General features: G+C 40.1%; 1 protein-coding gene across 1 annotated transcript in view; it reads right to left on the reverse strand.

Moving 5' to 3' along the window:
- Nucleotides 1–398: 398 nt before the first annotated feature.
- Nucleotides 399–16,731, reverse strand: part of LOC140074521 (carboxypeptidase O-like) — a 56,057-nt gene continuing 39,724 nt past the window's right edge. Inside the window, exons 8-11 of the mRNA XM_072119489.1 lie at nucleotides 11,111–11,201; nucleotides 10,754–10,956; nucleotides 5,858–5,942; nucleotides 399–1,742 (exon numbers count right to left, since the gene is read on the reverse strand). Coding sequence (XP_071975590.1) covers nucleotides 1,468–1,742; nucleotides 5,858–5,942; nucleotides 10,754–10,956; nucleotides 11,111–11,201 — 654 coding nt within the window. The 3' untranslated portion in view covers nucleotides 399–1,467. The remainder of the gene's footprint in view (nucleotides 1,743–5,857; nucleotides 5,943–10,753; nucleotides 10,957–11,110; nucleotides 11,202–16,731) is intronic.

Raw genomic sequence — 16,731 nt, forward strand, 5'->3', positions numbered from 1 at the left:
AAAACATAGAAGAAAGTTCAGCTGGCACTATCCGTAGAAAATCAGCGCTTCCAGAGCAGGCACAATGCATTAGTCAGGCATTCCATACAGCAGCACTATCAGCATTGCTCAGCAGAAATTAAGTCAGAGTCCCGATTGTATCTTTACACTACTGCATAACAATAGTGAGAGGGTTTTACAGCAATTAACTCTGCTGTTGTTTTTTTACCTTTTTATTCACATTCCATGACCCTAAACAGTTGTGACTTTTAAAATTCTGATATATCATGTCTAATTGTCTGTTATTATTTTGCAGATTTAGTTGAAGCACAGACAAAGACCAGTTTCACCATCAAATTATTGATAAGAATGCTCAATCAATCATTTAATTAACCAATGAGACACACCTACAAGGCATGTAATATAAGAAAAGAATACAATTACAAGGTTCAGGTCAAGAACATGGACGGATGAAGTTTAGCTGTAATAGACAATACTTCAGTATGCGGGCCCTTTCACATTGGCGTTGTTGCTCAGCTTCCATTGCGTATCCGTTGCATTTTGTCTCCATTGTGTCTCAGCTTTTCTTCCGTTTTGTCCGCAAAAAATACTGATCAGTGAACTGACAATGGATCAGTGAAAACGCTCGTTGAAAACAATGTCTTTGAGAGGCATCTGTGAAAATCACTGAACCACGGATGTGAAAAACAATGGCAATATGAAAGAGCCCTAGAAATGTCAGGATGGATCACCCGCAGTTGGCGCTAAGAGTGGGATTTTGAACAGGTGTCAGTGTTCTTCGCAATGCATTGCACTCGGTTCCAAGAATCATCTAAGATGACCAGCAACTGGTTTGTGAATAGAATTGGTACTGGGTGAGCAAGGGTTACTACAATGTTAGAGTTTACTTCATGAGAGATAAACAACTTGCCTTGAATTTAAAGAGATTTTCCAGTTCGCTATATTAATGCTTGACAAAGGCTTAATATATATAACTAATGGCCTTACAGGATAGGACATCCCATAGTGTACTCCAGCCATACTGTGGATGTAGCTATTTTTCACTTCAGTGAAAGCTGCACCTGGAGTGTGGCCAGAGTGTCACACCTCAACAAGTAACAAGTGACCTATCCTATGGGTTGGAAATCATTAGTATAGCAAATCACTTTAATAATAAATCTGTAGGCTTTGAGCTCTGAGATTTTTGATGTTACTTCATGGCTATATAATAAGAAGTAGGGGATTTAGGGTTCTGTAATAGAAATACTGTCTGGAGCCCTTATCTCTATAAAGATAGGGCAAAATAAGCATACGATTTAGCGAGAACTAATGCCCTTTTGCCTATAATGTCAGTCCTTACAACTTGCACACATTCCAATATTTTATTGCAGGAATATTTTTTATTCCACCCTCAAAAATTTCACATCTGTATTCTTCTTTCTTGAAACCATTAGGTTCCTGGAGAAGTGGAAATATTTATGAATATAATTAAGAACTTAGTGTAGAATGTAGACACATAGCAATGGCCAAGAGCACATTGATAGAAAGCGAACGGATGACCACAGCATTGTTTTCAAGGTATTTCTCATTGACATATTCTACCATTGACATTATAGCAGTTGTAGTCTCCTCACAAGTGGGCTTTATCTGATCTTCAGGAAGAACAAATCCATAGGTACCATTGTCTCTTAGCTCGAAGGTATAAGAAAATTTTATTCCAATGTCAGTTGCCCAGTCACCAGATGAGCCAGAGTCAAAATAACCTACATTGCAAACAGATACATTTTAAAGATTAAAAATGGGATTGCAGAACATAATATGCATTCTATAAAGTGCAATAATCTCAGTAAACCCAAGGAGTTTGTTTAATGCCCAAACCCTGTTGGGTGAAAATTGATTAGTCTTTGCATCACAAATGCTTTACAATGCCATATCAACGCCCAACCTTCAAAATTTGGAGTTAATTGAATGTCTCTTATAATGAATCTGTCATCAGCTTATATCTCACTAAACTACCAGCACCTTAAGGAAGGATATGAAGTAGCTGTCTACAATTCTCTCTTTGATGTGAAATTTCACTTATTGACCTATAACATAAAAATGTAATGTCTTGAGCAAATGAGCTGAATTGTAATTGTAATTGGAGGGAGGGACATTCCTTTAGATGCCTTTATCTTTTTTTCTACTGGAGCTAGAACCCTAATTCTGGTATCATATTAAAGACAAGAATCTCTCCTCTGTGAGTCTATGAGCTATAGAACCAGAGATACTGGGGCACATTTACTAAGAATGTAGGAAACTGCACTAAAAGTGCTCTACCTGTGTATAATGCGCCAGATTCATTAAAAAAGTGCAACAGAAATCTTGAATCTTGGACCTGCACTGGCCAACAGAGTTCAACAACTTATTGTGTGGTGCACCTTTAATATAGGGCTTGTGACAGACTTTGCATGTTAATTTTGGCACATGGTCCGACTGAGCACTGGAATGTCCCCTAATTTTTACCTCATGGTGCCAAGTGCAGCCGTGTCACAAAACAGTTGCGAGTGACACATTTGTGCAAGCAGTTTACGCTAGATAGAACATGCAAAGTTCGACAGAAAACTGGCGCAAAGCCCTTATTAAATGTGCCCCACTGGGAGTTAAAACTACCCTGTTTCCCTTAAAATAGGACATCCCCTGAAAATAAGACCTAGTAGAATTTTGTTCAAGCTTAGTAATATAAGGCCTCCCTTGAAAATAAGACCTAGCGGCAGTCATTGCAGCAGCTACCCCCATGTCACAAATGTGATACAAGCAGCTACCTGGACAAGAAGTGCTGACAAGAAGGGGATCATTGAAGAAAGTTCTATTGCTATTGTCACCAATAATTGTAATGGAATCACAAGAAAGTCTGCATGAAATTCAGAGTTTGGAGAGTTACAGTATAAGGATGTTATAGAAGTTGATTCCAACAATAAATGTGAATTATTTTTCATGGAAATATAAGACATCCCCTGAAAATAAGACATAGCGCTAGTTTAGGAGCAAAAATTAATATAAGACACTTTCTTATTTTCAGGGAAACAGGGTAGTAGAGAATGCATGCTGCAAATAAAATCTTTAACTCCATGTATCTTAGGTTCTGCAGCTCAAAGACTTAATGCTATTTGAAAGATGGGATTATTATTTGTATTGCAACATCAAAAGCAAAGTTCTAGGTCAGCGGTGGCGAACCTATGGCACGCGTGCCAGAGAGGGCACGCAGAGCCCTCACTGCTGGCACGCGCCCCATCCTCTCAACCACTGCCAGGTGAGGACAACCACTGTCCACACCTGGTTGTCATGGCTGTTAGTAGTATCGGAGCTGTGCTCCGATACTGCTAACAGCCATGACAGAGCAGGGCGCTGACACTGCTTGCTCTGTCACACTGATCACTGCAGCGCACAGGACGGTAAGCGTTCCCAGCACTGGCAGCGTAATGATGTCATTACGCTGCCAGCGCTGGGCACCTTACTCCATGTGCGCTGCAGTGATCATCCGGAGGAACGCGGAGTCTGAGGTGAGTTTATTTATTTATTTTTTTTATTCAGGGCATCCACAGTGCATAATATATCAGCAGGAAGGCTGATTTCCTGTCCGCTCCCGCTCCTCCCATAAAACTCTGCCTGCAACCGGCCCGAAACTCGCAGCACAAACTGTGCCCGCTACCACAAGCCCCCCCGGCCCCGGACCCAAGCCCGTTCTGCTCGCTATCGCAACAACCCCCCCCCGCCCACTACTGCAATTCGCCCGCCCGAACTCTTGCCGCTCTCACTACCCCACCCCCCTCAACTCCAGTCACTGCCCCCCTGCCCCCCCCCATCATCCCCTCCACTGGAACTCATGCCTTATAACCCCACTGCCCCGTACTCAAGATGCTGCATTACCCCCCCCAGCCCTAACTCTGGCCGCCCACCCTCTGCCCATCTACCCTTCTGACCCCCCCCCCCCGGAAAACAGATACCTGAACTTCTGCCCGCCAGCATGGCTGCCACCTTGGACAACCAAAGAGTAATTAACATATGTATTTCCATGTATGTATTTATGTATATGCATATTATATTGTATATTTATATGTGCATTTATATATACCTGTGTGAAGGCTTATTTTTTGCGTAACATATTTTACTTCTCATTTATTATTCCATGTCGTGTACTGGGAAGCTGGATTTTAATACTTATGCTGTGCGCTTCAAATCATTTGTCTCCTTTATTCTTTGGTTCGGTAAAATCACAGTGATACCAGATTTGTAGGTTTTGTTGTGTTTTAAATACTTTTTCAATAATTAAAACAGTGTACGAAAAAGAAAATAGTTACGCCGTCTTGTGACCCTAATAACTTTAGTGCACGGAGCTGGGGAGGTGTGATTTTTTTTGCTTAATGAGCCGTTGTTTTCATTGCTACCATTTTGAGGACTGTGTGACCTTTTGTTAACTTTTTATTACTCTTTTATGTGATGTAAAATGGTGTAAAAGTGTTGTTTTAGTGTGTATAGGACTGCTGTAATCCGAGCTCAGACAGTCCTGTGTAAATTGATTCTAAACTAAACCGTCAGTTTTCTGGTTAAATTGCCGTACTGGCACTTTGCGATAAGTAATTAGGTTTTGGGTTGCAGTTTGGGCACTCTGTCTCTAAAAGGTTTGCCATCACTGTTCTAGGTGATTTAAAGGGAACCTTTCACTATAGTTTTCACAAAAACAGCTAGTGGCAGGTTCCCATAGAGCCCTATTAACTGACACCCTTCTTTTAGCTAAAAACTGTTTCTCTCAGATCCCCATAAAAGCAACTTTAAAACTTTGTATTGCATATGGACAATACTAGAACAAGTCAGACAGGGCGTGGCCTCCTCGGCTGAATCCAGCAGCTCCTCCCCATGCTTTCTCAGCACCAAACGGTAATATCATGTGACCCGGGTGACATCATCAAAAGTCTTCTAGCCTCCTGACTGAACCTGAATGATAACAGTGGTGCTTGTTGCTGTAGGACTGAATATGTAGGCATAGAAAATGATCATTTCTCACCAGCCTCGCTTAACTCAAAAAATGACAAATTTCATATCTTTCCCATAAGATGTTGATATCATTTTCCAGGATGGAACAAGGCAAACAATGCTTCTTTTGCTACCATGTAATGCAGCACTGTTAACTTCAAGCATAACTTTCAGGAAGCCTAACAACATGATGTGGGAGTTTTCCATCCTGGAAACTTACAGTATTTGCATATTTTCCATTATCCTCTAGTGGAGAATCAATGGCTATAAGTCTCCGCACACCAACAAGGTGGCCTTAATTGGCAAAGTTTCCATAAGGAGAACTCTTACTTCCCGACAATAGTCAAGCCTCTCACTCAGCCAAACCAGTTCCTTACACTGTACAGTAAAGATACAACTATGTCAAATGCAATGTCTACAGGTGAGGTGCTCCTTCTGGAATGGATCTACTGGTTTATCTCTAATCCTGCATCATTTTATTAGACTTCCTGAAAGTCAAGCTTGATGTTAATGGTGTTGCCTTACAAGGTATCAAAAGAGGCATTGTTTTCCTCATTCCTGGAAAATGTATTTGCATATTTCTCAGAATCCCCTAATGAGGGAATAAGTCTCTACTTGCCTACAAGGCGGCGTTATTTGGAAAAGTGAACTCTTACTTCCCGACACTAGGTAAAGGAGTAAGATTTAACATAAGAGATTGAATTCTACAAAGGCTATGTCATCCCCTTCCTGAGGGTGCAGGTAGTTTAGTGAGGTAAAAGGTGGTAACATGTAAAGCAGGCAATATTTTCTAATTTTGTCCATGGCATTGATTTGCAATTGTTTTTCTTTCACATCCATAAGAATCTATTGTCTTTCAACTCACCTATGACATGGGACGATGCTCCCACATCATATTCATTATTATGTTTTTCCTTCATTTTGGCATTAGCTCTTTTTCCAACCTCCATCTGGGAAGAAAAGAAAATATACAGCATGTGTTCACTAAGTGTAAGCATGACTCATGACCATGTACAGTAAATTTTTTCTTTTATATTGTTATAGGTGCTACATTAGTATCTTCATTATATGTTCTTTTAGCCCTTTAACGACCCGTGACATAATAGCACGTCATGGGTCGGCTGTGGGTGCATGTAGAGATCTCACGGGCTATGCCCTCTCCATAGCCGGTAAATCTTTGCTGCATATCACAGCAAAGACTTACCAGTAACAACTGTGATTGGTGCTAGCATCGATCGCGGGTGTTGACCCGCACATCGCCACTGGCAAAGCTCGATCAGGAAGCGGCGATCTGTGGCCACCACTGCTAGAGTGCAGGGGTGGTTGTATCCAAGGACAGCTATCTCGTTTCCCATGGCTACATTCATAGGAAATTATCTTAATACATGTAGATCCCTTTTACAAACATGCAATTGAAAAAAATTATGCTAGGTAACTAGAGACAGGTACCCATAGTAACTAAATGCCAATCTTCTTTCTGCTAAAAATTGTTTCCATTACATACCCATAAAATCAACTTTATGTTAAATTACCTGGCATCAGAGGGGCATGTCCAGTTTGGCCAACCCCCCTTCGCCCCATCTACTCCTCAACATGCATTATGCTTCCTCACTATTTAGCACTTCATGTCATGTTACCAGAGTGATGTTTTCTAAGGTCCTTTTCTCCCTAAAATTTTCTATATCTACCCCATGTATGTGTCTGATTACACAAAATCACAGCTTGTGATCAGATACATACATGAGGTAGATATGGCAAATTTTAGGGTGAAAAGGACCTTAGATGATATCACCCTGGTCAAGTGACATGAATATAACACTGTGTAAACAATTTGACATAATTTTTCTATAAGTAAACAGAGATTTATATGTTTGTAGTTAAATATTTGGCAGAAAGCAGTATGTCCTAGCAGTGAGACCTGTCAATCAGGAACAAGGAGATAGGCCAGTGTTCGAGATTTAAAGATACACAGAGCTGTCAGTCAAAATAAGGGTTGTGCTTCACTGGCTGCCTCAGAGAAATCAAGAGTTATATCTTGAATAAAAGAGTAAAGTATGCTAATTTTCATATCAGAAAAATGGTTGTGATTAAGGTACAGTGCCTCACTGGCAGCTAATTTTAGATATAGGGAGTACTTGAAACCCTTTACCAGCAGGCATGGTTAGTTTGGGGGTAAAATTTTGGTGACAGGTTATTAATTTCTATTTCTGATTTCTCTACTGATCCACTGTGGACCATTTGGTTTCATGTAATGCATCCACAAACTAACATGATAACTTTTGCTGTCTGATTCCAGGTAATTTTTAAATAAAGATCTGTTAAAAAACACAAATGTATCTTGGCAGTTGTCTTTCTATACTGTACTCAAAACACTGAAAATATTTTATGATCACTTTTTGCAATGTCATGTAAGTTAAATGTATGTGCCCTCTCTGTATTTGTACACGTGTGCCTTTTTACAAAGGTTTGCAGCTTGCAGTGTGTTATCTTTCAGACATAGAAAGCATCAAATGTTACATGTGATAGTGCTGACTTGTCAAGGAGAAGTGAAAGTCTCCTGCAGCTTCTTCTATATTCTCCCTTCAGCTGACAGGCTGGAGGGGGGCACATTTTTGAACCCTTGCACTTAGATACACAGTGTCTTATTAAACAGCAGAGTCTCCTCTTTAATATGATATATGGATTGTGCACGGGTGCTTGAGAGAAACAACTTTGCAATCGGGAATACTAAGCCGTACATAAAAATAATTTTTTTTAGTACAACTTTAAGGGTGAATATCTTCAGTTCTATTAAGCATCCATACACAATCCATACATCATATTAAAGGGGAGAAATTTAAAATGACATATATATTATGTTTATATGTGCCAGTGTTCAGGTTGGTCACTGTCAAGATGTTTATAGATGTCCTTTCTGCACCGGGCGTGTGCAAATAGGATATATATAGCCGCATGGGTGAATGGGTTAATTTATTTGCGGTCATGAAAGGAACTAAATAAACAGATGCCAAATGGACGTAAAAATATAGTTATAAATACAAAGCGGATAGAACACGAAAACAAAACTGATTAGTTTTATAATCTGGTCGAATCCTTTAAGTCTACAAAGTGACTTTTTGGCTAGAAACTGGCTTAGAAACAAGCATTTAAAATAAATATTTCACAATTGTATTAACTTCCTATAATCCTTTCCTATAAACAATTTTTTTTTTTTTTTTTTTTTTAATTTTAAAATTTTTTATTGAAAATTCGACAATACATATCATATAAACATATAATTAGAGAGTCGGGGCGCGCAGGCACCGAATCTGCTAAATTAACAATTGTCTTATTACCATAAACAGGGTTGAAAGGGGTGGGGAGAAAGGGGGGGAGGGGATAGGGGGGGGGGAGGTTTGGGGTAGTAGGTGAGTAAAGGGAAGAGGTTACAGGCATCTGATTGACTATTGCACATTTTGTTCTCTCGTCTAAGAATTATATAATATACTTGTATGTTAGACAGTATAAGCCATTGTCATCTATGAACACAGTATGAACACATTCTATTATATTTATATATTATCATTCTATATAGAGTTAGGAGATCACCGGCAAAGACATTTGGTATACTTGAGCAGGCTCTAATAGCTTTGGGTAACTTGGCTCCTAAACAGGGACCATGGGGACCATATCTTTATGAACGTATCGTGTTTTCTATCAGACCAGCTGGTGAGCTCTTCCAATCTACACATTTGATCCACTTTATTAATCCATTCTGGGATCGAAGGAGGGGTCTTACTCAGCCAATGTAGTGGGATGAGCAATTTAGCTGCTTGTACTAAGGATGTAGTTAGATTTTTCCTCGAGGGAGTCCAGGTTTTGTTAGGAAGCCATAAAAGCACACTTGCTGGGGTGAGTTGAATTGACTGGGAAGTAATCTGATTTATTACTCTGGCAATATCCTTCCAGAATTTTTGAATGCCAGGACATGTCCAGAATATATGTGAGTGCGTGCCACTTGCTGCATTACATCTCCAACATCTGTCGTGCGTGGTTAATCCCATCTGGTTGAGGGTCTTAGGTGTTCTGTACCACCTGGTTAACAATTTATAAGAGTTTTCTTGAACTCTTACGCATCCAGAGAAACCATGTGAGTTTCTATGAATTTTGGAGATCTCAATATCGTTGAAGGTGACTCCTAATTCTTTCTCCCAATTACCTATGTAATCAGGTTTTTGTACTCCTAAGGTGTCCTCCATTAAATTATTGTAAATTTTTGAAATCAGGCCTTTAGGTCTCTGTCTCTTACACATTAAATCCTCTAACCATGTGTTAGGTCTGGTTCTTGGGTTACTAGCAACTATTTGTTTTGTGAAGCTTTGTATTTCAATTTTGTGCAGAAAATGCATACTAGGGAATAGAACTTCTAAGTAATTAGACAAGGTGTCTGGTTGGGCTAGTTTATTAAGTATTTCTGAGGCCGGTATGGATTCTAGCCTGGACCATAGTCCTAATTTTTGTCTGTTTGTGGGCTTTACAAAGTACGGAAGCAACCGAGCTGGCATAACTGGGGATGGGGTAGGGAAGAGTGAACTGTAGCGTTGGACTACTTCCAGGGTGCCTTTAGTTAGTAAATTATCAGGTTTATTACACTTGCCCTTTATCAGCCCCCAAGTCCAAGCTAGTTGTTCGTCTGTTATGTTTGCCGATTCAATATCTACACCCATCTGCTTTCCCATAGGGGAGTTAAGATGAATCCATCTTTTCAGGTGGATTGCTCTGTAATACATTAATGGATCTGGGAGGCCCATTCCCCCTTTGTTTCTATGTTGGGTAAGGCGAGCATAATTTATTCTGGCTCTTCTGTTTTGCCACAGAAATCTACGAAATGTATTTTGCACTTGTTGAAAGAAGCTTTTTGGAACATGCAAGGGTAGCATTTGCATTAAATAAAGTAATTTGGGCATTATATATGCTTTTAGTATGTTTTTTCTTCCTATCCAAGACACAAACGGGATTTTTAGTGAGTTTAAGTAGTTGTCAATACTTTTTAATAATGACTTATAGTTGGCGTCGTACAGTTTAAGCGGATCTCTGGTTATGAATATACCTAGGTATTTTATTTGGTTAGGTTGCCAGGCGAATGGGAAGTTTTTCTGTAGTTCCTCTACTAATGCACTGTCAGCTGATATATTCAAAGCTTCTGACTTTGTGAAATTAATTTTAAAATTAGACAAGGAGCCAAATTCCTCTATAAGTGTCATTATGTTAGGGAAGGCCTCCTTTGGGTTAGTGATAAGAAGCAAAAGATCGTCCGCAAATGCGGCATTCAGATGAGTTGTGTTACCCACTTGGAGACCTTTTATATGGGAATGTTCTCTAAAAGATTGCAACAATGTTTCCATGATGAGAACAAATAGAGATGGGGATAGGGGACATCCTTGTCTTGTGCCGTTTCTAATTAGGAAGGGGTTGGAGAGGTAGTTATTAACTCTTACTCTAGCATTAGGCCTAGAATATAAGGTCATTATTGATTTTACAAATTCAGGGGGGAAGCCAAATTTACTTAGAGTGGAAGTCATGAAATCCCAATTTATTCTATCAAACGCCTTCTCGGCATCTGTACCGAGAAGGACTAAAGGAATTTTGTGTTTTTTGGCATGAAATATGGCATGAACCACTCTTGTTGAATTTTGGTTTCCTTCCCTTGAAGATCCTATAAACAATTTTTGTATATTTGTATTTTTTATAAGTTTTGATTTTGAGATAAGATGATAATTACCATTAAATCATGATCTTTAGAAAGGTTTAATGTGTAACCATATGGAAGGAGAATCATCTTTCCATAGGAATGTATGGTGAGGTAGAAAATGATATCTTGTTTAATTGCTTCTATTAGACCTGATAGTGCTTTTGTTTCAGGTTCTGAAGTTGCTGATGGTCCACAAAAGGTATTGCTGTTACAATCTTTAGATGCACCAATAGCTGCAAAAGAATGGAAAATGAATGCTATAAAATATGTAAAAAATTCCAGTAACATGAATTCAGTTCATTGCTTTCAACCCCCATTGATTATACATTGCTATAAAATATATATACTGTATATATGTAATATTATATTAAAATATTTAACACCTACTACACCATTGGACATCAAAATTTCTATTCAGATCCACTCCATAACACGATCCATTATTGAATGGTGCACGATTCTTTCTCCATAGGCGTTCCTGTTTTTTAAGAATTGTTTATAATATCAGATTAATCATTATCAATATTATATCAATATTATCAATTAATATACAAAGGAAATATTGCTATAAATATGTCTTTGTAACTGTAAAATCTAAAACTAAAAAGAAATTGATTATTATTATTTCAAATGATTAATGGTTATAAAGTGGTATCATTCTAGTGGTTGGTGGAAAAAAGAATGAGCAAACACATAGCTGAACTGTAAAATTATTCAATCAGAAAGCTTAAAAAATGCGTACAATTTTCTGTCTACTTTCACATCTGGATTCTGGTGACAATTCAGGGAACACTGCAGAAAACTAGACTATAGCAAACTAAATAAAGTCACACGAGCACGTACCATGAAAAGTCGCAAACTATTAAAAACAAGGCAAGCAAAAAGTTTGGTACATGTGCTCCACTATTCCCTGATGCAACATGTATGTCTATGTATCTACTACTCCACTGCCCATCAGATCCATTAAAGTGGCCTGGTGAAGTCTAGCACTTACAACTTTTTTGTGACTTTTTAAAAAGTCCCAGTTGGAGAATATATTTAACTTTAGTCTAAACAGCTGGATTTCTAAGATAACTACAAAGAATCCATTGAAAAACATTGTACGAGTTGTTATGTAAATTTGCAATGTGTTTTGTGCCTCAACTATGGGCGCTTCATCATGTCAATACATACCGTATATACTCGTGTATAAGCCGAGTTTTTCAGCACAAAAAATGTGCTGAAAAACGTCCCCTCGGCTTATACACGAGTCAATACTTATGATTAAAAATGGACTAAAAAAAAAAATAAACTATTTACTCACCCTCCGGTGGTCCCGATGCGCAGCGCTGCTCCCCCGATGTCATTGCGGCTCCTCTTCTGGCTTCCCGGCTCCTCTTCTTGCTTCCGCGCCGTCTTCTGTCTTCTTTAACATCGCAATGGCGGCGCCTAGTATGACGTCAGCAGTGGCACGTCATACTAGGCGCCGCACGGGAGAGAACAGTTGCGGCGCCCAAAGCAATGTTAAAGAAGGCAGAAGACGGCGCGGAGGGGTAAATAGTTTATTTTTTTTTTAATTGGGCTGACTGTATACTACTGGGGGCATGCTGTATATTACTGGGGGGCAGGCTGGGTGGCTGTATACTACTGGGGGCATGCTGTATACTACTGGGGGCAGGCTGGGTGGCTGTATACTACTGGGGGCATGCTGTATACTACTGGGGGCAGGTTGGGGTGGCTGTATACTACTGGGGGCAGGCTGGGGTGGCTGTATACTACTGGGGGCAGGCTGGGTGGCTGTATACTACTGGGGGCAGGCTGGGGAGGCTGTATACTACTGGGGGCAGGCTGGGGTGGCTGTATACTACTGGGGGCAGGCTGGGGTGGCTGTATGCTACTGGGGGCAGGCTGGGGTGGCTGTATACTACTGGGGGCAGGCTGGGGTGGCTGTATACTACTGGGAGCAGGCTGGGGTGGCTGTATACTACTGGGGGCAGGCTGGGGTGGCTGTATACTACTGGGGGCAGGCTGTATACTACTGGGGGCAGGCTGTATACTACTGGGGGAAGGCTGGGGCAGGCTGTATACTACTGGGGGCAGGCTGTATACTACTGGGGGCAGGCTGTATATTATAGGGGGCTGGCTGGCTATATACTTGGCTGGGTCTGTGACCAATGCATTTCCCACCCTCGGCTTATACTCGAGTCAATAGGTTTTCCCAGTTTTTGGTGGTAAAATTAGGGGTCTCGGCTTATACTCGGGTCGGCTTATACTCTAGTATATACGGTAAATGTATGCTTAGACTGGTTTCATTTAAACATAATTAGAATTAATAAGCACCCACCTGTGGGCAAGAATATTATTCTCTATCAATAACTCATATATCAATACAAATACTACAATAGAGCTGCCTTTATTCTATATTAACCCCTTAAGGACGCAGCCATTTTACAGCTTAAGGCTCAGTCCCATTTTTTGGATTCTGACCTGCGTCTCTTTATATGGTTATAACTTTTGAACACTTTTACTTATCAAAACGATTCTGAGAATGTTTTTTCCTCACATGTTGTACTTCATTTTAGTGGTAAATTTTGGCTGATAAGTTTTGCGTTTATTTACAAAAAAATTTTTAGAAAAATTTGCCATTTTCGTAATTCAAAATCACTGCGTTTTCAGGCAGATCGATTTACCACCTAAATAACATTTCCCATTTGTCTAATTTACATTTTCATAATTTTTGAAATGTTTGGATAATTTATTTTGACGTCACGCGGCCTACAAATCGAATAGCGATTTTCCGTATTTTCAGAATTGACTATTTTGGGGATAAATACTGTTTGAAATTAAATTTTACATATTTAGCATCAAAAACCCCCTATATAACCAACCCATTTTCAAATCTGCACCCCACAATCTATCAGAAACAGCATTTACAAAGATTGTTAGCCCCTTGAGATCTTCATAGTAATTGAATCAAAATGGCGGTGAAATTTAGAATGGTCAAATTTTGTCGGTTATACGTTCATTTAGCCCTAAAATTTACACATTTCCAAAAGATAAAAAGAGAAAACCCACCATAAAATTTGTTATACAATTTCTCCTGAGTGCAACGACCCCCCACATGTGGACATTACTTGTGTTATGGGGGCACAGCGAGGCGCAGAAGGGAAGGAGCACCCTGCAGCTGCCAGGATTTTAGTTTTCTCGTTGTCCCCTTTTGAAGGCTATAAAATTTTCGCTTTTCCGTTATTTGGGTCATTCGGCTTTTCCGTTATTTTTTTTGCGCGATGAGATGCTTTTTCCAGTGTTACCATTTTGGGGTTGGTATCACCTATTGTTGAAAATTTAGGAACTTTTTTGAGGTCATGAGTAGAAAAGCATCAATTCTGTACTGGATTTTTCACTTTTTTTTTTTTCGTGTTCACTGTATATCCTAATAATCCTGTTATCTTTATTCTATGGGTCGATACTATTACGGGGATACCAGACATGAACATTTTTTTTCTTATGTTTTACTAAATTTGCCAAATAAAACCCTAATGTGGGGAAAAATCTATCATTTTTGCATTGCCGTCTTCCAAGTGGCATAACATTGTTACGTTTTTGGCTACAGAGCTGGTTGATGGCTTGTTTTTTGCGGGGCATGTTGTTCTTTGCAACGGTATCATTCTGGAGTACATATGTTTTGTTGATCACTTTTTATTGCATTTATAGTGGGATATAATAGGTAAAAATCATAATTTCTTGCGGGTTTTTAACGTTTTTTTTTTATACGGCGTTCATCATATGGGTTCAATAGTTATTTAGTTTTATTCTATGCATTGTTACTGACGCGGTGATACTATATATGTGGGGTTTGTGTTATGATTTAGACTTTTTTGAGCGTTATATGTCTCTTTATATGTTTTTAGTGATTTATAAAGTTATTTTTTATTGAAAAACATTTTTTTTTTACATTTTTTACTTGATCCACCATGGGATATGAACACGCAATCATTTGATTGCTTGTTCATGATAATACTCTGCAATACTGATGTATTGCAGGGTATTAGCAGTGCCAGCCTATGCAGAGGCTGTCACAGACGCCATCTTAAAGGCACTGCCTTCAGGCTTCTCTGGGGTCCCAATCGGACCCCAGAGGTGCCATAGCAGTGATCAACCCCCCCCAAAATGGTGGGGGGCGATCATGGGGTAAAGACCCCCGGAAGGCATGTTAAATGCCGCGGTCGCGTTAACCGCGGCATTTAACGGGTTAAACGCCCGCGATCGGAGCCCACTTCGACCGCTGGTGTGTAATGTTGCAGGGGAGACGACAGACAACGTGCTGAATATAACAATAAACTTTACTGAACTAGTAATAAATACAGAAAAAGTCCATATAATGCAGATAATAATGCAGATGGATTTCCTTTAGCCTCACTGCAGGAATGTGGGTCTTTCTTCAGCCGCACGCCTGCGGGTGACGGGAGACTCCCTCTCCGTCCACGCTGTCCTAAGACCTCACCTGCAGACTGTCCTTTTCTGGTGCTCACCAGCAGAGTTCTGGGCACAGTACTTTCTCTCCTTAGTACCAAATAGGGGCTTATATCTTAGCCAGGAGCACACAGGCACAGCAACACTTCTGCCTCTTATCAGCTCCTCTGACCTCTCACACTGAATCACTTCCTTTTCCTGCTCCTTGCAGAATCTCCTCTTCTGTAGCCTGGTGCCACCTACTGGACAAAGATCCACACTGCAGCCCCTTGTTACAGGTGTAAGCCGGGGATGTCAACGGTAGATTACCGTTGAAATCCCGCGGCTAACGATGCCGGTTCGGTTGCTATGCAGTGCTGAACCGGCATCATCTCTGCGCAGTAGCTGTACTGCACTGAGCGCTATTCGTGGGACTCAGCGCAGTACAGCTATGGCGCAGAGCGCTAAGGGGTTAGGGCAAAAAAATTCGTAGCCAGCTTATAGCTTAACCCCTTAATGACCGCCCTATCGGGAATCTACGTCGGTCATTAAGGTCCTTTCTACGGCGCCGCGTCAGAAGAAGATTTTGGGACATCGGTTCAGTATAGTGCCGGTGTCGGGCTGTGATATCACAGCCCAGACCCGGCACTAACACCGGGGATCGGAAAAACTCAGATCCCGGGTGTTTAACCCCTCATACTTGACCGCGGCGTGCAAGTGTGTCCCACGTAGATCGGACCCCCCCGGTGAGCTTACCGGGGGATCCGATCCCTCCTGCCGCTGCCCCCGCGTCCGGCGAGTGACCCGAGGCTTCCGGCTCCTCTTCTCGCCGGGTTCTGCCTTCCTGGCAGGACCCGGCTGTATGTAACGGAGCATGCGCAGCATGCTCAGTTACTTACACTATACACTGCAATACAAGTGTATTGCAGTGTAGAGGCTTGAATAAGTGATCGGATGATCGCTTGTTCAAGCCAAAAGGTGGAAAATATGTGAAAGTAAAAAAAAAAAGATTAAATCATTTTATAATAATAATTAAATAAATAAATAAAATAAAGTCCCATAATCTCCCCAGTTACACATACAATGCAAATACAGCATATAAACACAAGAACACACTAAAAATGTACATATTAGGTATCACCGCGTCCATATTAATCTGTACAATAAATGCTCAGTTACTTACTTACACTATACACTGCAATACAAGTGTATTGCAGTGTAAAGGCTTGAATAAGCGATCGGATGATCGCTTATTCAAGCCAAGAAGTAGAAAATGTAAAAAAGTTAAAAAAAAAAAAAAATTAAAACTTTTTATAATATAATTAAATAAATAAATAAAATAAAAGTCCCATAATCTCCCCAGTAACACATAAAATGCATATACAGTAAATAAAACACAAAAACATACATATTTGGTATCACCGCGTCCATATTAATCTGTACAATAAATCTAAATCAATATTGAACCCGCTCGGTGAACGACGAAAAAAAAACTACGAAAAACTTCCCGTAATATACAATTTTTCATCAAACACCATCACAAAAAATGTTCTAAAAAGTGATCAGAAAAAGCTATG

The sequence above is a fragment of the Engystomops pustulosus genome, chromosome 8, assembly GCF_040894005.1.
Source record: "Engystomops pustulosus chromosome 8, aEngPut4.maternal, whole genome shotgun sequence".
NCBI classification, from domain to species: Eukaryota; Metazoa; Chordata; class Amphibia; order Anura; family Leptodactylidae; genus Engystomops; species Engystomops pustulosus.